General features: G+C 42.4%; 1 protein-coding gene across 2 annotated transcripts in view; it reads right to left on the minus strand.

The window, feature by feature from the left end:
- Positions 1-27326, minus strand: part of METTL4 (methyltransferase 4, N6-adenosine) — a 233147-nt gene that overhangs the window by 129043 nt on the left and 76778 nt on the right. For both annotated transcript variants that reach the window (XM_075316385.1, XM_075316384.1), the window contains exon 4: positions 17038-17104. In XM_075316385.1, coding sequence (XP_075172500.1) covers positions 17038-17104 — 67 coding nt within the window. The remainder of the gene's footprint in view (positions 1-17037; positions 17105-27326) is intronic.

A 27326-nucleotide genomic window follows, 5' to 3' on the forward strand; every position in this document is an offset into this window, starting at 1 on the left:
GCCCTGTCCAGAGGTTATTTTATTTACTTCAAGCAGCATTTGCTTGGGCCTGTCCCGCTCACAGCCATGATTCAGTGATGGGTACGGGATTGAAAAACACCAAGTAAGTGCTGCTAAGAACAGTTCTACCTTTTCATATGTGAGGCCGTATGGCACATTTTATATAAAAATATTTTAGAGTAGGACTGCCCCAAAAAGATTTGCCATGACGTGGCGGGGTAGCTCAAGAAATTGCAATTTTTTGCCAAAAATCTTAAATTTTAATAAGTACAGTTTGGAATTTTTAGTGCTCTAGTGCACATTTAGTGCTGGCTATCTTGTTTTTTCCATGGTGACTAAGTTGAACAAGGTGGCTGGTTAAGTTGATGCATGACATTAAAAAGCAGATGACCTTGAAAATAGACTACGCTGTAATAATATTCAATTTATCAGCTTACCTGAAATAGAAGACGATATGGGATTGACACGGCACAATCACTCGGAGGTAAGAAAAAACAAATTATCTAAACATGATTAAAAATAACCAAGATGATGCACACATATACACACACACTATATATTTTGGGGTGGACATGTAGAAGCGCTACTCCACGCGAGAAATGGCAGCCATCGTCCTCGCTTCCTGCATACTCTCCCTGCCCCCATTTGTCTACATGAAATGAAGGACCTTGCATTTTATTTTTGGGTGAGCGCCTCTCTTCATTCTGTGATATATATACAGTGCCTTGCGAAAGTATTCGGCCTCCTTGAATTTTTCAAACTTCTCCCACATTTCAGGCTTCAAACATAAAGATAAAAATGTTAATGTTATGATGCAGGATCAACAAGTGGGACACAATTGTGAAGTTAAACGAAATTTATTGCTTATTTTAAACTTTTGTAAAAAAGAAACTGAAAATTGGGGCGTGCAATATTATTCGGTCCCTTTACTTTCAGAGCAGCAAACTCACTTCAGAAATTCATTGAGGATCTCTGAATGATCCAATGTTGTCCAAAATGACTGATGATGATCAATATAATCCACCTGTGTATAATCAAGTCTCCGTATAAATGCACCTGCTCTGTGATAGTCTAAAGGGTGCTTTACACGCTGTGACATTGCTAACGATATATCGTCGGGGTCACCGTGTTTGTGACGCACATCCGGCGTCGTTAGCGACATCACAGCGTGTGACTAGCAGTGACGATCAACGATCGCAAAAACGGCAAAAATCGTTGATCGTTGACACGTCGCTCTTTTTTATAATATCGTTGGTGGTGCATGCCGCTGGTTGTTCGTTGTTCCTGCGGCATCACACATCGCTGTGCGTGACACTGCAGGAACGACAAACATCTCCTTACCTGCATCCACCGGCAATGAGGAAGTAAGGAGGTGGGCAGGATATTCCGCTCACTCATCTCCGCCCCTCCGCTTCTAATGGGCGGCTGCCGTGTGACATCGCTGTGACGCTGCATGAATCGCACCCTTAAAAAACAGGTGGTTCGCCAGCCACAGCGACGTCGAGGGAAGGTAAGTCCGTGTGACAGGTGTAAGCGATGTTGTGCGCCACGGGCAGCGATTTGCCCGTGTCACACAACCGACGGGGGCGGGTACGCTCGCTAGCGATATCGATAGCAATATCGCAGCTTGCAAAGTGCCCTTTAGTGTTCTGTTTAAAGCACAGAGAGCATCATGAAGACCAAGGAACACAACAGGCAGGTCCGTGATACTGTTGTGGAGAAGTTTAAACCCGGATTTGCTTACAAAAAGATTTCCACAACTTTAAACATAACAAGAAGCACTGTGCAAGCGATCATATTGAAATGGAAGGAGTATCATACCACTGCAAATCTACCAAAATCTAGCCGTCCCTCAAAACTTTCATCTCAAACAAGGAAAAGACTTATCAGAGATGCAGCCAAGAGGCCCATAATCACTCTGGATGAACTGCAGAGATCTACAGATGAGGTGGGAGAGTTTGTCCATAGGACAACAATCAGTCGTACACTGTACAAATCTGGCCTTTATGGTTGAGTGGCAAGAAGAAAGCCATTTCTCAAAGATATCTATAAAGTGTTGTTTAAAGTTTGCCACAAACCAACTGGGAGACACACCAAACATGTTGAAGAAGGTGCTCTTGTCAGATGAAACCAAAATCGAACGTTTTGGGCACAATTCCAAACGATATGTTTGGCGTAAAAGCAACACAGCTCATCACCCTGAACACACCATCCCCACTGTCAAACATGGTGGTGGCAGCATCATGGTTTGGGCCTGCTTTTCTTCAGCAGGGACAGAGAAGATAGTTAAAATTGATGGGAAGATGGATGGAGCCAAATACAGGACCATTCTTGAAGAAAACCTGTTGGAGTCTGCAAAAGACCTGAGACTGGGACGGAGATTTTTATTTCAACAAGACAATGATCCCAAACATAAAGCAAAATCTACAATGGAATGGTTCACAAATAAATGTATCCAGGTGTTAGACTGGCCAAGTCAAAGTCCAGACCTGAATCCAATCGAGAATCTGTGGAAAGAGCTGAAAATTGCTGTTCACATACGCTCTCTATTCCAACCTCACTCAGCTAGAGCTGTTTGCAAAGGAAGAATGGGCAAGAATTTCAGTCTCTCGATGTGCAAAACTGATAGACACATACCCCAAGCGACTTGCAGCTGTAATCGCAGAAAAAGGCTGTGCTACAAATAATTAACTTAAAAGGGGCCGAATAATATTGCATGCCCCAATTTTCAGTTTATTATTTTTTATAAAAATTTAGAATAAGCAATACATATCGTTCAAGTTCACAATTTTGTCCCACTTGTTGATTCTCCACCATAAAATTTAATTTTTTTATCTTTATGTTTGAAGCCTGAAATGTGGGAAAAGGTTGAGGCATCAGCAATTACATCAGTAAAGATGTTTCCAATGTATGGTTATGTCACCATGTCTCCTATCCATGTTAACTTTGCTTGGCTTTGATTGGTCTACATGACTTTAAATAGCTTTCCCATACTGCTTTGTTTTTGTTTTTATACTATGACTAAGGGAGCTATGTGAGCCAGAAACGCATCAGTTTTTCTATGCATCATAATTGGATATTTATAATCATGTTTGAATAAACAATTGGATTTTACTTACCTTAATTTACTTGTGCGGTGTCAATCCCATATCGTCTTCTACTTCGGCTGTATTACAGCAGCGGTAACGAGCACTACCAGAGGATATACTGACATGGATGAAAATTTCACAAGCACGGTGAGCTCCTTATTCTCTTCTCTTTCACTCAAAATTCTGAACACTTCATTGAAACCTGGCTTAAATCCAATTTGGGGGACAAATTTTCCCTTATGTTTGTGATGGAGACGGCCCATAGAGTCCCGTCTAAGCCCCCGCCTACAAGTGCCCCTCCAAGACTGTTTCTTACACGACTTTTGGATTGCAAACACAAAGATGTTGCATTGCACCTGGCAAGACAAAGAGACTGTTAAGTATAACAACACAACAGTTTCCACATTCCTGGAATTCTCTATGGATCTCTAAAAACAGAGAGCCCAGTTCATGGATGTCAAGAAAAAGTTTAAAGATCTGCACATGGAATGGCTACAACTTTATCCTGCTCTGAGATGGGATAAACACAATTTTTTTTCCACCACAAGACACCCCATTACTCCATTCATTTCCCCCGAGGAAGGAGGAGGGGGGAAAATGGACTAAGCTACCAACAAAAATAGCTTTGGTGTTCCATGTCACACATAACAACTATACCTTTCACTGTGTCTAGTGAGGGTATCCCGAAATAATGAATTTTACAATGTATCATCCTCCTAGTCTTTCCATACTTAAGTTAATAATGGTTTACCTGGTACTTCCTTTCAATACTTCGACTTCTAGTTTCTTCTACTCTGCTATGTACTTTAAAGACTCAGGGTGGACAACTTCTTTTTTATGGAAAACAATGTCCTTGTAAAAGTCACTGTGGGTGGGTTGGTTCTATGTCCTTTATGAGAACGTTTTCATGCTTTGGGAAGCAGTGTTTTCTTTTTCTCTCAATTAGCTTTTTTACAGATGTATGGCTTCCTAAAGAAGATACACAATATGGAATGTGAGGGGCCTTGGCTCCTCTAGAAAGAGGGTCAAGGTATTTTTACAGGTTAAAAAGTATCAACCATACAAAGTAGGCTTTTTAAAGACACATTTCACTATAGACTCCGCTAGATGGTTGAAGAAACCATGGGGGCAATGGGCTGCAGACTCTTTCCATATCAGCTATTCTAGAGGAGTCTCCCTACTGATACACAAATTGGTGAGATGGGAAGCTAAAGTTACACACAGAGATCTGGTGGGTCACTTTGTTTTCACATATGCAGTAATAAATTACAAGAAGTATGTGTTAATGTGTATATAAATCTTTCCAATAGCTAATCTAGAGATAATTAAAAAGGAGCAGTGAGCTTTTCCTTAAACTATCCAGATGCTCACCTTACGTATGGGAGACTTTAATTTGGTCATGAATGATAATTTGGACAGATCCATAGGAGAGAGAGAGGAAGAGTGAGAGTAAAAGAGAGACTTAAGGGGGCTTTACACGCTGCGACATCGCTAATGCGGAGTCGTTGGGGTCACGGAATTTGTGACGCACATCCGGCCGCATTAGCAATGTTGCTGCGTGTGACACCGATGAGCGATTTTGCATCGTTGTAAAAACTTGCAAAATCGCTCATCGATGACATGGGGGTGCATTCTCGAATATCGTTACTGCAGCAGTAACGATGTAGTTCGTCGCTCCAGCGGCAGCACACATCGCTATGTGTGACGCCACAGGAACGAGGAAGCTCTCCTTCCCTTCCTCCCGGCCGCTATGCGGAAGGAAGGAGGTGGGCGGGATGTCCGTCCCGCTCAGCTCCGCCCCTCCGTTTCTATTGGGCGGCGGTTCAGTGACGCTGCTGTGACGTCGCGGTGACGCTGAACGAACCGCCCCCTTAGAAAGGAGGCGGTTCGCCGGTCACAGCGACGTCGCCGGGCAGGTAAGTATGTGTGACAGGTCTGGGCGATGTTGTGCGGCACGGGCAGCGATTTGCCCGTGTCGCGCAACAGATGGGGGCGGGTACCCACACTAGCGATATCGGGACTGATATCGCAGTGTGTAAAGTAGCCTTTAGTTACTTCACACACACACACACACACACACACACACACACAGTGTCTACAAGTAGTATTCAACCCCCCGCAGATTTAGCAGGTTTACACATTCGGAATTAACTTGGCATTGTGACATTTGGACTGTAGATCAGCCTGGAAGTGTGAAATGCACTACAGCAAAAAAGAATGTTATTTCTTTTTTTATTTCTTTTTTTTAAATTGTGAAAAGTTTATTCAGAGGGTAATTTATTATTCAACCCCTCAAACCACCAGAATTCTGTGTGGTTCCCCTAAAGTATTAAGAAGTATTTCAGGCACAAAGAACAATGATCTTCACATGTTTGGATTAATTATCTCTTTTTCCAGCCTTTTCTGACTAATTAAGACCCTCCCCAAACTTGTGAACAGCACTCATACTTGGTCAACATGGGAAAGACAAACGGAGCATTCCAAGGCCATCAGAGACAAGATCGTGGAGGGTCACAAGGCTGGCAAGGGGTACAAAACCCTTTCCAAGGAGTTGGGCCTACCTGTCTCCACTGTTGGGAGCATCATCCAGAAGTGGAAGGCTTATGGAACTACTGTTAGCCTTCCACGGCTGGACAGCCTTTGAAAGTTTCCACCCGTGCCGAGGCCAGGCTTGTCCGAAGAGTCAAGGCTAACCCAAGGACAACAAGGAAGGAGCTCCGGGAAGATCTCATGGCAGTGGGGACATTGGTTTCAGTTAATACCATAAGTAACGTACTCCACCGCAATGGTCTCCGTTCCAGACGAGCCCGTAAGGTACCTTTACTTTCAAAGCGTCATGTCAAGGCTCGTCTACAGTTTGCTCATGATCACTTGGAGGACTCTGAGACAGACTGGTTCAAGGTTCTCTGGTCTGATGAGACGAAGATCGAGATCTTTGGTGCCAACCACACACGTGACGTTTGGAGACTGGATGGCACTGCATACGACCCCAAGAATACCATCCCTACAGCCAAGCATGGTAGTGGCAGCATCATGCTGTGGGGCTGTTTCTCAGCCAAGGGGCTTGGCCATCTGGTCCGCATCCATGGGAAGATGGATAGCACGGCCTACCTGGAGATTTTGGCCAAGAACCTCCGCTCCTCCATCAAGGATCTTAAGATGGGTCGTCATTTCATCTTCCAACAAGACAACGACCCAAAGCACACAGCCAAGAAAACCAAGGCCTGGTTCAAGAGGGAAAAAATCAAGGTGTTGCAGTGGCCTAGTCAGTCTCCTGACCTTAACCCAATTGAAAACTTGTGGAAGGAGCTCAAGATTAAAGTCCACATGAGACACCCAAAGAACCTAGATAACTTGGAGAAGATCTGCATGGAGGAGTGGGCCAAGATAACTCCAGAGACCTGTGTCGGCCTGATCAGGTCTTATAAAAGACGATTATTAGCTGTAATTGCAAACAAGGGTTATTCCACAAAATATTAAACCTAGGGGTTGAATAATAATTGACCCACACTTTTATGTTGAAAATTTATTAAAATTTAACTGAGCAACCTAACTTGTTGGTTTGTAAGATTTATGCATCTCTTAATAAATCCTGCTCTTGTTTGAAGTTTGCAGGCTCTAACTTATTTGCATCTTATCAAACCTGCTAAATCTGCAGGGGGTTGAATACTACTTGTAGGCACAGTACATACACATACATATATACATATATATATATATATATACACACACACACATACACACACACATACACATAACAGCAAATAAAGGATTGGCACTTCAAACTTCATAAACGATTATGTGGGATTTATTCCATAATTATTCAGTATACAAGCAAAGAAAAGAATGCGTTTTCAGCTAATAAGGCTTTTTCAAACACTTTATTAGCTGAAAACGTGTTCTTTTCTTTGCTTGTATCCTGAATAATTATGCAATAAATCCCTTATAATCGTTTATGAAGCTTGGATTGCCCATCTTCTATTTGCTGCACATTATGGATGCCTTCCCTGGATTCGAGCACTGTGGATTGTGAGTGCTGCCTGGAAAGATAAATTATAGATAGATAGATATAGTGAGAGGTATAGTATCCATTTGAAGGAGCCATCCTCTTTTCAAATTCAGCTTTTTTACAGAAAGCATTATATTTGCATCAAGAATTTGTTGAAATTTCATTGAATCCACTCTTCCCTTTGCTTGTGAAATGTCCCCCGTGCCATTACATGCAACACAACCCCAAAGCATGATTGTTGATACCCTCATGCTTAATGGTTGGTGTGCAGAGATGAGCGGTATCCGTACCGACGACAGACAAAAAAAATAACAGCATTCGAAGATCAAGTATTTTTACACGTATGTAAACGACTCGCAAGCATCACTGTGCTCAGGTACACTTGGTGCTGAGCCCAGGGCGAGCCATTTGTAGTGTGTGATTGGCTCGCACTGGGGGGGGAACAATAGAATGATTGAATGTTGTGTGCACTTTAAAAAAAAATTTAAAAAATGGAAAAGCCCTGCACACCCGCGCTTGGAAGTGATCTGTACCAAACTTCCAAAGGTCCGCTCATCTCTATTGGTGTGATGTTCTTTTCCTGAAATTCTGTGCCCTTTTTTCTCCACACTTACATTTGATCATTCTGGCGAAAGAGTTCTATGTTAACCTCATCGACCAACAGGACTAGTTTCCAACATGCATCAGGCTTGAATAGATGTTCTTTTGCATACTTTGGATGCTGAATTTTATGGCAAGGACACAGGAGAGGTTTTCTTCTGCTGACTCTACCATGAAAGCCATATTTGTGCAGGTGTCTCTGAACAATAGAACAATGAAACAACTGCAGAGTCTGCTAAATCTTCCTGAATGTCTTGGGCACTCATACGAGGGTTCTGATTTGCCTTTCTAATAATCCTAAGAGAAGAGCTCTCAGAAATTTTGCTTCGTCTTCCAGAGCTTATCTTGACCTCCACTGTTCCTTTTAACTGCCATTTCTTAATTACATTTCAAACTGAGGAAAGCTCAACTTGAACACGCTTTGTTATCTTCTTACAGCCTTTTTTTCATTTTCAGAGTGCTAGGCAGCTGCTTAGAAGAACCCATGGCTGCTATTTTTTTGGCATAAGGTTAGAGTAGGCTGGGGTTTAATAAAGCTATGAAATTTTCATCACCAGCCCTTTCCCAACGATGATAGTGAACAAACCATAATCGTGGTCAAAGTTTATGAGCACACAAATCTCCAAGGGTGTACATACTTTCGCATTGGCCCATTCTCCTTTTTGTAATTTTTAAAATATAACCGCTGAAAAAAACAAATATATATATATATATATACACACACACACACACACACACACACACACACACACATATATATATTTATTTATTTATTAGTACAGACCAAAAGTTTGGACAGGCAACAAGCAGAAGAGACTTGTTTGGGCTAAAGAACACACAGAATGGACATTAGACCAGTGGAAATCTGTGCTTTGGTCTGATGAGTCCAAATTTGAGATCTTTGGATCCAACCACCGTGTCTTTGTAAAAAAGGTGAATGGATGGACTCTACATGGCTGGTTCCCACCGTGAAGCATGGTGGAGGAGGTGTGATGGTGTGGAGGTGCTTTGCTGGTGACACTGTTGGGGATTTATTCAAAATTGAAGGCATACAGAACCAGCATGCCTACCACAGCATCTTGCAGCGGTGTGCTATTCCATCCGATTTGCGTTTAGTTGGACCATCATTTATTTTTCAACAGGACAATGACCCCAAACACACATCCAGGCTGTGTAAGGGCTATTTGACTAAGAAGGAGAGTGATGGGGTGCTACGCCAGATGACCTCATCTCCACAGTCACCAGACCTGAACCCAATCGAGATGGTTTGGGGTGAGCTGGACCGCAGAGTGAAGTCAAATGGGCCAACAAGTGCTAAGCATCTCTGGGAACTCCTTCAAGACTGTTGGAAAACCATTTCCAGTGAGTACCTCTTGAAGCTCATCAAGAGAATGCCAAGAGTGTGCAAAGTAGTAATGAAAGCAAAAGGTGGCTACTTTCAAAAACCTAGACTATAAGACATATTTTCAGTTGTTTCACACTTTTTCAAGTATTTCATTCCACATGTTTTAATTCATAGTTTTGATGCCTTCAATGTGAATCTACAATTTTCAGAGTCCTGAAAATAAAGAAAACTCTTTGAATGAGGTGTGTACAAACTTTTGGTCCATACTGCATATATAAACATTAAGCAGTGGACCAGCTGACCTCATGACCTTAGAGCTCCGGTTTAGTTATACCTGGTCTTGCTTGGTTGCACAGAACAGGACTGGGAAACTTGCCCAATAAAATTGGATTTTAGCACTGTTACCTGAAGTCTTCTTACCTGCTGGAATTACCCACAAGATTAATCTATAATATATGTATGTATGTATGTATGTATGTATGTATGTATGTATGTATGTATGTATGTATGTATATATATATATATATATATATATATATATATATATATATATATATATATATATATATATATATATATATATAAAAATATACAATATTGTCATAGTTAATGAAAGAAAACACAAAATCTTTTTTGTCACTCATGATTAGTGATTGGGTGAAGCCATTTATTGTCAAACTACTGTGTTTTCTCTTTTAAAAATCATAATGCAAACCAAAAACATCCAAACGACCCTGATCAAAAGTTCACATACCCCAGTTCTTAATACCGTGTATTACCCCTTCTAACATCAATAACAGCTTGAAGTATTTTGTGGTAGTTGTGGATGAGGCTCTATATTTTCTCAGATGGTAAAGCTGCCCATTCTTCTTGTCAAAAAGCCTCCAGTCCCTGTAAATTCCTTGGATTTCTTGCATGAACTACACGCATGAGTTCTATTGAGGTCAGGAGACTGAAATAGCCACTCCAGAACCATCATTTTGTTTTGCTGTAGCCAATGACAGGTCAACTTGGCCTTGTGTTTTGGATCGTTGTCATGTTGGAACGTCCAAGAAAATCCCATGCACTGCTTCTGGGCTGATGAGTGCAAATTTGCATCCAGTATTTGCTGATAACGTGCTGCATTCATCATTCCTTCAAGTTTGACCAAGTTTCCTATGCCTTTGTAGCTCACACATCCCCATATCATCAGCAATTCACCTCCATGCTTTACAGTAGGAATGGTGTTCCTTTCATCATAGGCATTGTTGACACCTTTCCACATGTAACGTTTACTGTTGTGGCCAAAAAGTTCAATTTTGGTCTCATCACTCCAAATTACCTCATTCCAAAAGTTTGGAGACTTGTCTCTGTGCTGTTTGGCGTATTGTAGGCAAGATACTTTGTGGCATTTGCGCAGTAATGGCTTTCTTCTGGTGATTCGACCATGCAGCCCATTTTTCTTCAAGTGCCTCCTTATCGTGCATCTTGAAGCAGCCACACCGCTAGTTTTCAGTGAGTCCTGTATCTCAGCTGATGTTATTTGTTGGGTTTTTCTTTGCAACCCGAACAATTTTCCTGGCAGTTGTGGCCAAAATGTTTGTTGGTCTACCTGATCGTGGTTTGGGTTTTACAGAGCACCTGATTTCCAATTTGTTAATCACAATTTGAGCACTGCTGACTGGCATTATCAATTCCTTGGATATCTTTTTGTATCCCTTTCCTGTTTTATACAGTTTGACTATCTTTTCCTGTAGATCCGTTGACAATTTTTTTGCTTTCCCCATGACTCATAATCCAGAAATGTCAGTGGCTGGATGAAAGATGGAAGAGTCTGTCTGGATCCAGGAAACTCACTCATCTTTTGTGCACACACTAATTACAAGCAAACAGGTCACAGGTGAGGATGTTGCCTTTATTAGCCATTAAAACTCATTTGTGTCAACTACTGTGCATGTTATCAGGCCAAAATCACCAGGGTATGTGAACTTTTGATCAGGGTCATTTGGATGTTTTTTGGATTTTATTTTTTTTTTTGCCTAAAACACAAAGGAAATGTGTAATCTTTAACTTTGTCTTTTGGAGGTCATTTCATCCTCAACTTCTTAACTGTCATTTTGACCAGGGGTGCACAAATGTTTGTATGCTTTGTATATACAAGCATATATATAGAGCCTTGAAAAAGTATTCACACACTTAACTATTCTACATTTTTTTAAGTTACATCCATAAACAAACATATTTTTGGGAGCTTTTATGTGATAAAACACCACAAAGTAGTATGTGTCAAATGTAAAGGGAATGGATGCATGGTTTTAAAAATATTTTCAACATATAAATCTAAAAATGGTGATGTACATTTGTATTCAGCCCCCTGAAACACCAAAATAAAATTCTAAGCAACAAACTGATTTCAGAAGTAAATTGAGTCCACATGTAATTTATCCTCCATTTAACTACAGCTGTTCTGTGAAGGTCTCAGAGGTTTGTGTGAGAACATTAAGGACTAAACCGCATCATGAAACCAAGGAACATACCAGACAGGTCAAGAATAAAAAGTTCGGGATAAGTGTAAAGCAGGGTTAGGTTATAAAACAAATAGCCCAAGCTCTGGACATCTTACAGAACAGTGTTGAAATCAAACTTCCAAAAATGGAAGTAGTATGGCACAACTGCAAACCTACAAAGAACTGGCCGTTCACGTAAACTGACATCCAAAGCAACGAGAGTAGTAATCGGAGAAAAAGCCAAAAGGCCCATGGTCACTCTGGAGCAGCTGCAAAGATCCACAACTCAGGTGGGAGAATCTGTCCACAGGGCAGCTCTTAGGGCTCACTCACACAAGTGTGTACAATGGAGGAGTGCTATCCCATGTTTACTCGGATAGCACTCAGTCCAAGGTTATGCTATGGGTCAGTGCCGATAAGTATATTTTTTATCATTCGAATTCAGCATTAGAAAAAATGTACAGCATTCTGTGATTGGCAGCATATATTGGATCAATCACACCCATTTAAGTCTATGGGTGCGTGTAAACCATCAGATTGCACTCGGATGTCATCGGAGTGCAGTCCAATTTGCACTGACAGACAATAGTAAAATTAAAGTTCTCCATAGTCTCCGCACCTGTAATACGATTCTCAAATGTGAGAGAAATTGGATCACAGTAATCTGATACTTGGCTCCAACTCTGATCAGAGTGTCATTACCATACTCTATCCAATTCTATTGGAAGAGAGAATCATCTCTCATGTGAGTGCAGCCTTTAGTCGCATACTCCACAAATCTGGCCTTTATGGAAGAATGGCAAGGAAAAAAAAAAGTCTTTTTTGAAAGCAAGCCATAAGATGTCCCATTTGCAGTTTGCAAAAAGCCTTTTAGGGGACACAGCTAGCATGTGGAAGAAGGTGCTCTGGTCAGATGAGACCAAAGTAGAACTTTTTGGACTGAATGCAAAACTCCATGTGTGGTGGGAAACTAACACATAACATTGAAAACACCATCCCCACCGTGAAACATGGTGGTGACAGAATCATGTTGTAAGAATGCTTTTCTTCAGCAGGAACAGGGAAATTTTTTAACAGTTGATGGGAAGATAAATGGAGCTAAATACAGATCAATCCTGGAGAAAAACCTCAACTTCCAGCAGGACAACAAACCTAAACACAATGCAAAAGCTACAATGGGATGGTTTATATCAAAGCAAGTGTTTGAATAGCCCAGGCAAAGTGAAGACCTAAATCACATTGAGCATCTGTGGCAAGACTTGAAAATTGCTGTTCACAGATGCTCGCCATCCATTCTCACTGAATTAGAGCCATTTTACAAAGAGGAATGGGCAAAAATGTCAGCCTTTACATATGCAAAGCTGATAGATACATACCCCAAAACACTTGCAGTAGTAATTGCATTGAAAAGTGATCCTACAAAGCATTGACCCAGGGGGGCTGAATACAAATGGAAGTCACAATTGTCAGAGTTACATTTTTTAAATATTTAGAAAACCATGTATCAATTCCTTTACACTTCACAAATACTTGTACTTAATGTTGGCATATCACATCAGATCCCAATAAGATGCATTAAGTTTATGGCTGTAACGTGATAAAATGTGGAAATGTTCACGGGGTTTGAATACTTTTTCAAGGCACTGTACATAATCAAAGTTAAGTAAAGCTAAAAGGTTCAGCAACCTGAACGAATAGGGCAGGGAGGCCCCAGCAAGTTAGAAATTAACTACTGTTTCTCTTGAGTTTGCCAGCAGATAGAAAACATGAATTATGAACCTGTGTCCACTGCGCCATTTGCAGAATAAATAGCCTTTATTTTGCTAAAGATTTTCCAAGGAATTCTATTTCCCTCCTGCTGCCTTACTCCATTATTGGATTTTCTTTCTACCTAAAAGAAGAGGAATTACCATAAAAGTGAATCAGGGAATAGCTCTATTAATCTAAGATTCGTAGATTAACCTACGCTTCATTTGTGCTCCCAATGAGTCACATTAGAACCTGCGTAATCATTCATGTATGGAAAAAAATGAGGGAAAAATGTGGAAACTACACAGTATTAGATCAGTGATTGTATATTGCTCTGGAAAGACCTGAAGGTGTCCTGCAGTAGGGGCTTGATTGTTTTATCATATGCTTCAGATGTTCGGTGGCCTTGAGTTATAAATTTGGAGACCAGCACCCAATGTTCATCAATTTATTCCTGTCCAATGTTTGCAGCATAGCAGGGCACATGATGAGGCTACTGACACTAAGGAACCGCCATGGAATGAAGGGATGAATGTTGGTGTAGGTCGAAATAGGAAAGCAACACACAGTGCACGAGATGTTTCACCTTCTGGCTTTGTCAAGTATCACTCTGATGAACTGTGATCGATATTTTATTGCATTGTTATTTGAAGGTTTTCAATCTTAAAGTTAAAATCTAAGTAAGGTGTCCATAACTATTAATTCACCAAGAGATAACCTTCAGATGTATGATATCTCATATATAAACACACACATATTTAAAATTGGTTGACCAATAGGTGGAATAAAGTAGGCCAATATCTAGTGATAGTAAAAGACACCAGACTTTGGCGTGGTCAATATAACTTTACCTTGAAGTGACAACGGGATCTAGTTTGAGGACAAGTTTAATATGAGAGGAGTCAATAAGACAGTCAGATGTAATGAAGATATGGCTATCTCCACATCACCTCACTGTTACTATCAATAGTAGAGCGCTAGTTATCTGAATGTAAGAACAGGGAACAGGCAATGTCTGCTACAAACACCATATCCTCCACCATCATAGATGGTCTGTCTATGGCAGATGATACATGCACAAAATCCTGATAGCTGTCAGTGTTACTCATCACATCCTCTGTTTATATGCAAATTAATTTACACTTATTATATAAATTAAATATGTTAATACTCTGTATAAAGTTACAAGTTAATGTGGCTGTACATTTTAGAAGTTGAATATAGACCGGAGGTGTCATGTCATCTCCGGCAGTTCCACTTCCTAGGAACAAATCACAAGTTGCAGCAAACACCATTGGACCTCCTCAGTTACCATCTACATAAAAAAGGGTAACCATTTTAAAGCAAGCACGAATATATAAATGGATCAGCCAGAATATTAAAACCTGCTGTAATGAATAAGATTTAACATCTTGTGACAATGGCATCTGTCAAAGGGTAGGATATTTAAGGTAAGAGAACATTTGGTTCTTGGAGAAAAAATAAATGGCCAAGCGTCAGGAGTGATGCCATTTTTAGAAGAGCAAAACAGCAAGTCTTGTGGGGTGTTCATGGTACTCAAGGAACTAGCACAACTAGCAGCATAAGGGGCTGCAAACATCAGTCAGTATGCCTCTGGTAACCCTTGTGTTACCGTGAAGCAATAGAGAGGATGGTCTTGCCTGAGGAAAAACATGTTATAGTCCGAGAATGGCTGGACATCATTGTTCCTGGCATCTATAGGGATGTTACTTTGCATCTTGTCTCATACATTGTGCAGGTAGATATCACTGTAATTAACATCAACACCATTTTCTGAAATACCCCATTCAGACTAAATTTAGCCAAACCGGCCAATATAATGCTTTCATATGATGGAGGAGAGAAGGATCAACATATTGAAAAGTCACAACATTTTTGTGCAGTTCTAATTCTCTCATCTGCCTTGGCCAACTCTACCAAAAAGAGCAAAGAAGGGGTGGCATTGGGCATTCCGGTACCCGGCGGCCAAATTCATTATAACTTACACCACTTTGGTAGCGCAACTTATGTTAGTAGTGTTACACCAGTCCTTTACTGCGGCACTAAATGGATTCAATGCACTTTATGCCACAGTGCCCTGTTGTGAATACATTTGAATTAGATTAAAATTTGGGTCTCCCTCTTGTGGTCAGTGCTGGTAATGTAGTTGACATGCTGAGTGGGAACTGGACAGCAGAGTAGGATTTGCAATCAGGCCATTTGGTTTGGGCCTATATAACTATGTAGCTTCCTTTTGTTCCTTGCCGGTGCTCAATTGTATTTCCTGTGTTCTAAGGACTTCCTGAAACCAGCCCTGTTCTCTGTGTCTATCAGAACTCCTCTCAAATAAGTTGGTCTTGTACCTTTGCTTATGGTTTTTCACTTTCTTGTGATTTTGCCTGTGTGGAGTTCCTGGTGGAATTGGATTATTCCCTGATGGGAGTATCTGTGTACCTTGCTCAATGTTCTGGTAGGTATTGTGTTGTCATGCTTGGTACAATATTCAGTCCCCTCTCTATATCAATGTTTTTCTTGGATCCCAGTAACACCAGAGTAATGATATAGCGGGGACAGCCTGTTTAGGCTCAGTATTTTTCCATGTCAGGCGTGCTGGTATTTATTAGGGTTTTTACGGCTGCAGTCAGTGCTCTTTCCTATTCTTTCCTATGCAGATAGTTTTGGGCCTCATCTTTGCTGAGTCTGTTCTCTAGCTACGTATTGTGTTTTCCTATATCACCATAATCTTTACATGTGGGGGCTATCTATATCTTTGGGGACTACTCCGAGGCAGATTAGCTTTCCTACATTTCTCTCTGTTAGAGTATTTCGTTCTTCGGCTGTGTCGAGACGACTAGGTCATTGTAGGCTTGTCCCACGGCTACTTCTAGTTGTGTGTCAGTATTAGGTCTGCAGTCCGTTAAGGTTCCAGCCACTCTGGTTATTTTCTGGATTTCCGAGTTATTGCTCTTTTTCTGATCCTCCACAGTCACTGGATCACAACAGTGCCCCTTTCATTAGGGTTGTAAAATGCCAGTCTTAATGAATCAGCCCCACTTTGTGGAAAAGAGCTGAAAAGTCAATGAGGCCTTGATAAATGGTTTTTCAAAAACATAGAAACTCACTGCCCTTGTGGCCGATGAACCAACAATATGATTGTTAATAGACACATGGTTTAGTAGAGAGAATAAACTGTACTTTACTAGCAATATTGTGTGTCCAATCAACAAGCTATTTGAATCCGCCACCCATTATGTGGGTGTGGCTTGTCCACATTCATCTGGCGCCAACACATGAACACATGCTTAATACACAATTATAAAGAAGGTGCAGAGGCGGAGATATACCCTCTCTACCATCACAGCCTGAGAAAATGACATGTAGATATCAGGGTAATCCCTCCTTTATATTCTAAATTCTATTCCAGAGCATGAATAAGCCACGCTCTGGACCTTTCCCCGTATAAGCGTAGAACGTGTATATAGCTAGTAGAATCACAGGTACTCTTTGGCTGGCTTTGTTCAAGCTGCTTGATAAATAATTGATGCAATAAAATTCTTTCTAGGGATTGTTGTTATCTGTCTTACTGAATCATTTTCCTATCAGCTACTCCAGTGCCATCTTATACATGTACACTTATGTGAGCGGTTTTAATTTGATAAATATAATAAACTGTGTCAGGTTGAAATTAGATTCAACAAGCATTTCATAAAAAAAAAAAAAAAAAATCAACATTGAAAAAGTTAGGAAGCAAACAATTACCTCTTACTCCTCTTGACTGATTTATTTTCCCAAGGTGGATCAATAACAATGATACTGTATTTTTTATCTGGAAGGAAAAAAGTAAATTAAAGTAGAGAAACAAATCAATTGGTACAGGATTTCACATTGAATTTATCTCATTGATCGGCAGGTTTAGTAATGCTAGAGTCAAACAGCAAAGTACATGTGAATATAGCTGAGCTATTTATGTTTAGGGAGAGATGGGTTGGGGGGGGGGTCAGAAGCTGAAGGTCAGAGGACACTTATCCGGATATGGTCGTATTGGAGAATGCCCTAAACTATACCTGGATGAAAGAGAATTTGTCTGGGAACAACCAAGAAAGCGGTCAAGTGTGTAAATCATGTAAATCGGTCCGATTAGGGCTGAGAAAATAATTGCTCATGGGTGCTGCCCCGTAGAGTAATATTGGTCTGAATGGAATGAGATTTTTTTATCGCATTCCACTTGCTCCATATTACTCGCCGTGTGTGCTGACCCTAATATGCTGAACCGATATACTTGTCTCCCCTGTTCTTGAGATTAGGGGGAATTCTAGTGGTGGGATGGAATCCACACTCATCTAAAAATAACAAATAGTTATGCTATTCTTTAACTTGAAACAATTAAACTTGGAGCCTTTAAATCAGAAAAAAGCAACATAATAATTACTTGCCGATGTGGTAGAATGCAATATATGAGACACCATTTTGTGTCTGAAGGTATTTAAAGGATTAACTTAGGTTTATCCAGACAAAGCTTTCAAGAACTAACCATCCATCACAGCAGACATTTATTGGATGTTCCTTAACATTTAAAACAAATTGCTAAATTGTGAGAGCAGTCTGCAGAGAATTGAAGGAGAAAAATGTATTAGTGTGGAGTTATGGACAAATCTGAAAGACAAACCCAATCATTTAACACATTAATGACCGCTGACTGACTATTCTCATTGCGACAGAAATGCAGCTAAACTGTTACAACAAGGGTTCAGTGCTGAGTGGCAGGTCCTCAGGGGATGGGGGGCAGGTTTTTAAGTTTTATGTAAAAAAACAAAAACAAAGAATTAATAGTAGATGACACTTCTTGAGTGTTGATGCCTATTTATTGCAGGAATCAATGGGGGCCCTCCTTAAAACGCCATTCCAACTCCTGGTAAAGGGGACATTCCAGTGATGTTGGCGCTGGGTTTTTTGGTGCTCACATGATATTGTTAAGCTGTTGAAGGGCGGCTGCGTCCACAATTCCCTTGAGCGTCCATTAGTGGCTGCTGATAAGCGGCAGAATTCAAATGGCATCATCATCATGAGTGCCCCAAGAGACTGACATTGCTGGAAATGCACCAGTGCAGGTAAGCATAAACTTATTTTATTTGGGAAAGTATAGCATGTAAAAAGGGTTGGCCAAGTAGTTGGAAAACCCTTTTAAGGTAAACAGGGTGTCAGAATACACTACACATAATAGAACATGGATGTCATTTGTGGGAAAAGCTTTTAAGAAAATGCTTTGTCAACTATGCAAAAGGGGGAAATGTGTGATTGCTGGGGCTCTATCTACAGAGATGCCCATGATTTCTTACAATAGGGGGCTCGAGCCCCCATTCTTCTTATTTGTAGTCATAAATAAATGATGTGACAAGGTCGCATTTGCACGTTGCCACTCCATTTATTGTCTAGGGAACTGCTGCAGATATACTGTTGGGGTATGTGAACACGATCTGTAGACCCTGTGTCCTAGACGCAGAGTCAGCCCGCCTGCAGCGACATGAATGTTGTCCACAGAAGAATGCAGCTGCCCGTGCCCACGATCAGGGTAAAAAAATGCCCCCAAAAAAACATTGTGAAATTTAACATTTTTTGCATTTTCACTCCAATTGGAATTTTTTTCTCGTTTTCCTTTACATGTGTGTGGCAGAAGGAATGGTGTCCTTCAAAAGTACAACTCATCCCGTAAACAAACAAGCCCTCATACGTCTATATAAACGAAAAAATAAAGTTATGGCTCTGGGAAGAAGCGAAGGAAAAAACAAAGAGCGGAAAAACTGAAAATGGCCATGGCAGTAAGGGGTTAAATATCTAAAAATCTGAAAACATCCTTCTTTTTACCCTGTAAAAAGAAAGTAAGATAAAAGAAATTTGACATTGCAATGTGCAAAAATGGAAACTCACCAGATTATGAAGGGGATAAAATAATACTATTCATTCAAGACATATATTTTAGGAAACTGTATATGACACTACACATAATTATCAATATACAAAGGCATAAGGAGATAATGCTCACAAGTTATACTTATTGATCTTCATATTTTCAGTTCTGATTTCAGAATTCTATTCTTTCCAAAACTGGAAACAGCAGAAAAGTAACGAACTTAGGTTGCAATTTTTGACAAGAATTCTGCTGATGAAATATGGGGAAATTTCTTTCTACAAATGCAGAGAAATCCGTTTCTTCAGGTTACATTTTATACACTGGTAATACGACCGAACTCCAAAGCTGATGTCGGAGGGTGTGAATAAGTAGTGTTATTCTGTGGGGTCCTTGGCTCTTTTGTAGGTGTAAAATGCCTAATACGGGTATATTCAGATTTTTCATGCCATTCATCTTAATGCCAAGAAACCTTGTGTCTGCCACTAACATAACTTCTATTAAGGTAACTGGAAGTGACATTTTGTCACAGAAAATTTTGCAACTAATCTACAGAGATTTTATGATTATATGAGAAACCTTGTGCAGAAATATGACCTAAGGAAAAGGACACTGCAGTGTGCAAGGATTAGATTACTACAAAATACAATTATTAATCTATTTTCTAAGAAAATATGGTTGACTGCTAAGAATAATCATCCTAGTAAGAAACACTCAGCAGGGTCCAACACACAAACAGTAGAGGAAACACATTCACAGCTTTCATCAACATCCACCATCAGAACCATCGTACACCTGACGGATGTGTTCCTACCTCAGCGACACGGGTATTGTCAGATTCATGACAGATCTTTTAGAAGAAGAGTGCAGCTAGAGATTTCAGACAGATGTGCCGATGCCTATGGAAAGAGATGGCTGACACATATGAAATGAAAACCTCAGACGTCGGTATCTAGGCTTATCTGAAAAACTAATTGAAAATTATATTGTGGAAAGTTTGCTCCAAGATCAGCTCCAAAACTATAATTTACGGCTGGGAAGCTCAACCTGCAGCCACATACACCCCATGATACCTTTCTAAATCTGTAATGGATATAGGAAATCTACAAAAGCTTTTCGTCATGTAAAAATATACCTTGAAGAAATATTTCAGAACTTGTTCCACCATTAACCCCTTACTAACATCCATTGTACATGTAAGTGTGACGCCCTGGCAAAACCAGGAAGTCACACACACTAGGCCCCCACATAACACTGTCCCACAAAGGGTTACACACAGCCGACAAAATCCTAGTCACCTCCCCCAGGGTAGGACAGGCACACGAGTGGGCCGGACCAGGTGGATGAGAAACGCCCACCTAGGGGTCTGGAGAACCAGGGGCGGGAAAAGCAGTAGCTGAAGTTGAAGTCAGGAGTTCAAGGTTGTAGTTCAAGTGGACTGGAGTAGTTGAGAGGAGTGGAAGTTCAAGTGCAAGCCAGAGTGGAAACTCGTCGGGGTTGGAGCTCCGGCGTTCTGGCTAGGTGGCAGACGGTGGTCTATGTCAACCAGGAGACGGGAAGACGGCTGCCAGAGATCCGAGGTGGACCGGGACAGGGTTGGAGTCCGCCGGTGCTGACACCGGAGAATCGACCCGGAAACCGTGCACAGAGGGGGAACTTGGACCCTGAAGCCAGGACCGGAACCAACGGCCTAGCTAATTAACCAATTGAGGGCAGGATAATAGGTCCTGTCCCAACCAAAGTCCCAAAAGCAGACAACAACCCACCGCAGGGGATAGGGCATCCGCCAGGGGCCGGTAGATCCCAAGGGCCAGCGTCAGTGGGCAAGGCTCCCACCTGTAGTTCTGGGAGCGGGCTTCCGTGTTCCATACTGGAGAGCCCAAAGAAAACTCACAGTAGTGCAGAGGAAAGTCACACAGATCATCGGGTGCGGGACCCGAATGCACCCGGCTGCAGCAGCCGGCCACCACCACCTTGGTTTACCACTGGACTCGTCTGATTTATTCAATCGTGAGTAAACTAACACCCCCCCGGTCTGACTGGGTGCGCCGGCCCCTGCAATCACCACCCTCAACACAGAGACACTGGGCTCTGGGGCAACCATCCCTTCCCACGGAGGGGTTAACAACTAGCTGCCATCCCATCGCCCCCGGGTGCCCCACAACAGCAGCGGTGGTGCCACACTTCACCACACACCGTGGGTGGCGTCACAGGCATTTTACAGCAATTCCCATACAAATACGTCCCCTTTTATTTGGAGTGTCCGCGTGACCCCCGGGTCTGGAAGAATCCCTCGAGCCACACTGCACAACATCCCGCCATGATTACTGTGATTGTCCAGTCAATTCTGATAGAATTTTGTCAATAAAGTTTGTAAAAAAAAAAATTTAATGGCTTTAAGTCGTGATTGATGCTGTCTCATTACCAATCATGTCGAGTGAAAGGGATAGGGGGATCATGGTGTCACCTGTTTATTAACCCTTTTGGCTTGCTTGGTCAATCAAAAGTTACTGACCAATCATCGCCAAAGGGTTTATTTAAAATAACAATTACCACTCTGGACACCAAATTTGCTCAGATCTGGCATGCAAAATGCTTGTATAGCCCATAGGAGATAAATAATTGGTGGCCAGTGGCTACGATCCTTCTTCATCAGGAGCTTCTGATCTTCTCTTGTGTGTATGTCCGCTAAAGGAATCTGCACCGTCGCATTTACAATCACGAAATTTTGCACAGACCCCTCCTGTGACCCAGGGAACGTCGTAGGCTATGTTTTGACAGAAAAATTTAACTCCGCGCTTCACAGTTACTCTCCAAAAAAAAAAAACTACCTCCATTAAAGTGAATGGAGCCTGGAACTACAGGTTATTAATAGCAGCTGTGATTAGTCGCTTTAGGAACAAAGGACATTGTTAGTATAAGAAGCTTATGTGTGAGGTAATATGATGTCGGTGGGGAGATGGATAATGACAGACAGAGAGGGGGAACAGAGACGGACGGGGAACAGAGACGGACAGACACAGAGACACAGAGATAGAGACAGATACAAAGACAGAGAGATAGAAACAGACATACGGAGACATAGACACAGACAGATAAGGAAAGAAACAGACAGAGACAGAAAGACAGCGACATACAGACAGAGACTGGGAGAGAGACAGAGAGATAGTTACTATCCCGGGCAACGCCCAGGTACTATAGCTGGCAAATAAAAAAAGTGCATACCTTAGGGTCAGCACACATGGCAAGTAATACAGAGCAAATGTAATGCGATAAAAAGAAAAAAAAAAGAAAAAAAAAAAAAACGCATTCCACTTGGACAAATATTATTCTATGGGGCAGCTCCCATGAGCGATTTTTTTTTTCTCCCCTATTTGGGCCGAGAAAACAATCGCAGCATGCTGCGGGTGCAATGTGATCCTATTTCACTCGCACCCACACTCAAGTCTATAGGGGCGAGAGAGACATCGTATTGCACTCGCATTACACTGGTGAAACGCGAGAGCAGTGCGATTCTCGCATAGGCCGGCAACGGGGGGATGGGGAGATAAATCCCTCTCTCCCCTCCGCAGCGTCGGCCCTCCCCTCTTCAGCTGTGGTCTGATCGCACGATTGGACCACAGTCGCATGACACTCGGCTCCTGGTGTGCTGCAAGCGTGAGCCGAGTGTCATGAGAGGACTCACAGTAATCTCCGTGTGGCCTCAGCCTTAAAGCCTTAAAGTGTAAAACTGGTACCTTTAAAAACGTCGGCTCAAGACACAAAAAATAAGCCGTCACTGAGCCATAGATCCTGAAAAATGAGAACGCTATAGGTTACGAAATATGGCGCAAAACATACACCACTTTTTTCGGACACACTTCTGATTTTTTTTTTAACCCCTTAGATAAAAGTAAACCTATTCATGTTTGGTGTCTACGAACTCGTACCAACGGACCTCCGGGTGCTTCAAGCCAGGGAGGACCCACACACACACACGAGTGCATCGGTGGGCGAGTGGCAGCAGGTCGGCTGGCACAGGGACACAGGACTCAGGCACACCTGGGATCCAGCACGTCCCCATGGTGCGAACCCAGCTGTAAGGAAAGCGACCAAACTGCATTTCCCTGTCTGGACTGAGTTATTTCCCTGTGCCTCTAGTTTAACCCTTACCTACCCCTGGGGAAAAGCCCTACTCACGGAGGGCTTCACGAACCACGCTGCCCCATCCATCATCCCCAGAGAGGACTGGCAGCGGCCATACCATCCTGGGTCGCACACTCGCGAGTGGTGTAGTCAGACTATATTTTTACTATTTTTCTTTTATTTAAAACTGATCAATGGTGCCCCTGGATCCGGGACCCCTCGAGCCACAGACCGCCCGCATCCGAGCAGCTTGGCTGCCCTGGGGCGTGACATTTACATAATGCCAGAAAAAAAAAGCAGTGTGTCCTATGAAGTCTTATTGAAAAACGTATGTGTTCACCCACCTGAAGAAAAAAAACCCCATCATGTGCACATTCCCGAAAGTGGTCAAGCAAACAGCAGTAATCAAGGTGCATACAAGTTCCTAAATATAGTATGAACACTACTCGGGCAGTTTGATCGGACTTGTGACATTTCTAAACAGTTATCCTGTTTTATGATGCCATCAAATGCAACAGAATTTGCACACATGAATCAATTTTCTGCTTCAGGCGGTAAAAGGTTAAAAGAACAGTGTTGCCCACTCTGGGATAGGAAACAGTAATTACATAAATCTGACTTATAATCAATCATAATTAACATGTAGAAATGCATGTGAGTAAATATAATGGAATTTTTCTGGCAACAGGGGGGCATCTGTCTGCACAGACTCATCAGGGAGCACATGTAAATTATACAAAGGAAGGAAGCAGGGATTTCCCACAACTATAAGTGGGGAGCTTCTCTAAACTCATAGATCAGTTAATATGCCAATTACACTCCCAGGTGGAGATGGTAATACTTATTTCAACTTCCATATGGAATTTCCGTTAGATGAATAACGTTCATCTTAGTTACCTTGCGCATTTTCACTTAATCTATTCTATAGGCTTTAAAGGGGTATTCTCTTTTTAGACATTTGTGCTTCCACTCTTCTGGGAAAGTTTATTTTATTTTATTTTTTTTTTTTTTACAGGATTTTAGAGTATGAGGATTTTTGTCCATTTATCCAAAAGAGGATTTGTGAGGTCAGACACCGATGTAGGAGAGGCCTGGGCTCACAATCTCCATTACAGTTCACACCAAGGGCTTTTTCAACAAAGTTGGAAGCTACAAGTGTTCAAAATATATTTTATGCTAACACTTCCGAACACTTTCCAAATATACTTCTGCTACCTACCCAGCTCCTGTAGCTGATCTCTCTGCGGCATGTATATACCTTTATTGTGTTTTGGCTTTCATCCCTCTGGTCTGGAGACCGCAATCATACCAACTAAGCAGGACATGTCACTGTTGGGGGAAGGGCTGCCACTCTGTGGGTGTCGGCAGTCTGGACACAAATGCTCAGATCACTGTCACACGGAGATTTTCACAAAGTTCGCCGACTGCCATGGTGGCGGTGGGTCCTGTTCAGACTACAAATTCTGATACTCCACCAGAGAACTCCTCTGGTGTCTGATCTACGCAGGCAGACTCGGGCATCAACCTGCTGAGTGCCCATTCAGAGGCAGGCTAGAAGGAATTAATCTCTGCTATTCTGATTGTTAGGCTCCTTTTGATCACCTGCTGTGGGGGAGCCAATCACCTCTCCCCTACTATATATGCTGGATGGATCCTTCCCCCTATGCCAGCTATAGTTTCTCTCAGTTGGTCTGGGGAGATGAGTTGCTCCAGATTAACTGTTGTGATATCTGTTGCCATGTGCGGTTGTGGAGTTAACCCTTGTTGCTTTTTTCTTGCTACCCCCTTGGACTTGTTTTTCTCCTGAGTCTCTCATTCTATTCCTGTGTGTATCCGCAGTGTGTCAGAGTTTTGGTTTACCCTTTTCTATCCTTATCTACTTACCACCTCACACCTGGCCTTAACCTCCCTGGGGGAGTGTGGTATTAGAGTAGCATTTCTCAGGAGTATAAACTCCGGCATCTCCACCACTAGGCGTAATCGAGAGTTGAGGGCTAGCATCGGAGCCACCTGTCCCTCGCTATGCTGAAGTAACATCATGACAATCACACTTCACTCTGCTCTCTGCCTGCTTTACAATGCGGTGCTTTGATGTGACCAGCGCTGCAATGTGCCGATCATTAGATACTGCAGCACATCAAATGATCTGTACATCGCAGCACTTGTCACATTAAAGCACAGCACTGTAAAGCAGACTAAAGGTACCATCACACTAAGCGACGCTCCAGCGATCCCACCAGCAACCTGACCTGGCAGGGATCACTGGAGCGTCGCTACACGGGTTGCTGGTGAGCTGTCAAAAAGGCAGATCTCACCAGCAACCAGTGACCAGCCCCAGCGACGCGTGGAAGCGATGCTGCGCTTGGTCACTAAGGTAAATATCGGGTAACCAACCCGATATTTACCTTGGTTACCAGCGCACGCCGCTTAGCGCTGGCTCCCTGCACTCCTAGCCAGAGTACACTTCGGGTTAATTACCCGATGTGTAGTCGGGCTATGTGTGCAGGGAGCAGGGATGTGTGCTTCACAGCGGGAGAGCAACAACTAAAAAATGGCCCAGGACATTCAACAACAACCAACGACCTTCACAGCAGGGGCCAGGATGTTGCTCGATGTCACACACAGCAACATCGCTAGCAACATCGCTGTTACGTCACAAAAGTCGTGCCTCAGCAGCGATGTTGCTAGCGATGTTGCTTAGTGAGACGTGGCCTTTAGAGGAAAGTGAAGTGTGATTTGGACATACATGCCCAGACTGCTGTCAATCACAGAGAGGCAGCTCCAACAGTGACATGCCCTGCTTAGTTAATCCGATTCCGGTGTGCAGCTGGAAGGATCAAAGCTAAAACAATAAAGGTATTTACGAGCCTGTTAAAGATAAACTTAAGGCCCCGTCACACTAAGCAACATCGCTAGCAACATCGCTGGTAATGAACAACTTTTGTGACGTTGCTAGCGATGTTGCTGTGTGTGACATCCAGCAACAACCTGGCCCCTGCTGTGAGGTCGTTGGTTGTTGCTGAATGTCCTGGGCCATTTTTTAGTTGTTGCTGTCCCGCTGTGAAGCACAGATCGCTGTGTGTGACAGCGAGACAGCAACAACTAATGTGCAGTGAGCCAGCTTCTGCGGAGGCTGGTAACCAATGTAAACATCGGGTAACCAAGAAGCCCTGTCCTTGGTTACCCGATATTTACCTTTGATACCAGCCTCCTCCGCTCTCACTGTCAGTGCCGGCTCCTGCTCTGTGCACATGTAGCTGCAGCACACATCAGGTAATTAACCCGATGTGTGCTGTAAGTAGGAGAGCAGGGAGCCAGCGCTAAGCATTGTGCGCTGCTCCCTGCTCTGTGCACATTTAGCTGCAGCACACATCGGATTAATTAACCTGATGTGTGCTGTAACTAGGAGACTGGGGGCTGGTCACTGGTTGCTGGTGAGCTCATCAGCAACTCGTGTAGCCACGCTCCAGCGATCCCTGCCAGGTCAGGTTGCTGGTGGGATCGCTGGAGCGTCGCAGTGTGACATCTCACCAGCAACCTCCTAGCAACTTACCAGCGATCCCTATCGTTGTTGGGATCGCTGGTAAGTTGCTTAGTGTGACTGGACCTTTACAGAGAACAGAGTAGATAGCTTAAGTATATTAGGAAATTGTTCATTAGGAAGAGGTAAAATAAAAAAGTAGTGGAAAACTTCTTTAGGAACTTCCTCCAACAGAACTAAGGAGCCTAGGTCGACTTCTGAAAAACAGCCTCAGTGCATTACCTGTCCTTCACCTTACATTAAAGCTGGCACAATGCAGTTAGGCAGGTAGTGTTCTCTAGGAATTCAACAAAGTTAAACTTCTCCATTAAACTGCCAGATAAACGTATTTTACTTCGAAATAGTAGACGTTTCCAGTGCTCTAGAGTTATGACAGCATGCCTTACATCATTAGGCTACGTGCGCACGTTGCGTATTTCCATGCGTTTACGCAGCGCTTTGCACTGCAGCATAAACGCATGTGCTCTGCGTCCCCAG

This window comes from Anomaloglossus baeobatrachus, chromosome 6 (assembly GCF_048569485.1).
Source record: "Anomaloglossus baeobatrachus isolate aAnoBae1 chromosome 6, aAnoBae1.hap1, whole genome shotgun sequence".
In the NCBI taxonomy this organism is placed as follows: domain Eukaryota; kingdom Metazoa; phylum Chordata; class Amphibia; order Anura; family Aromobatidae; genus Anomaloglossus; species Anomaloglossus baeobatrachus.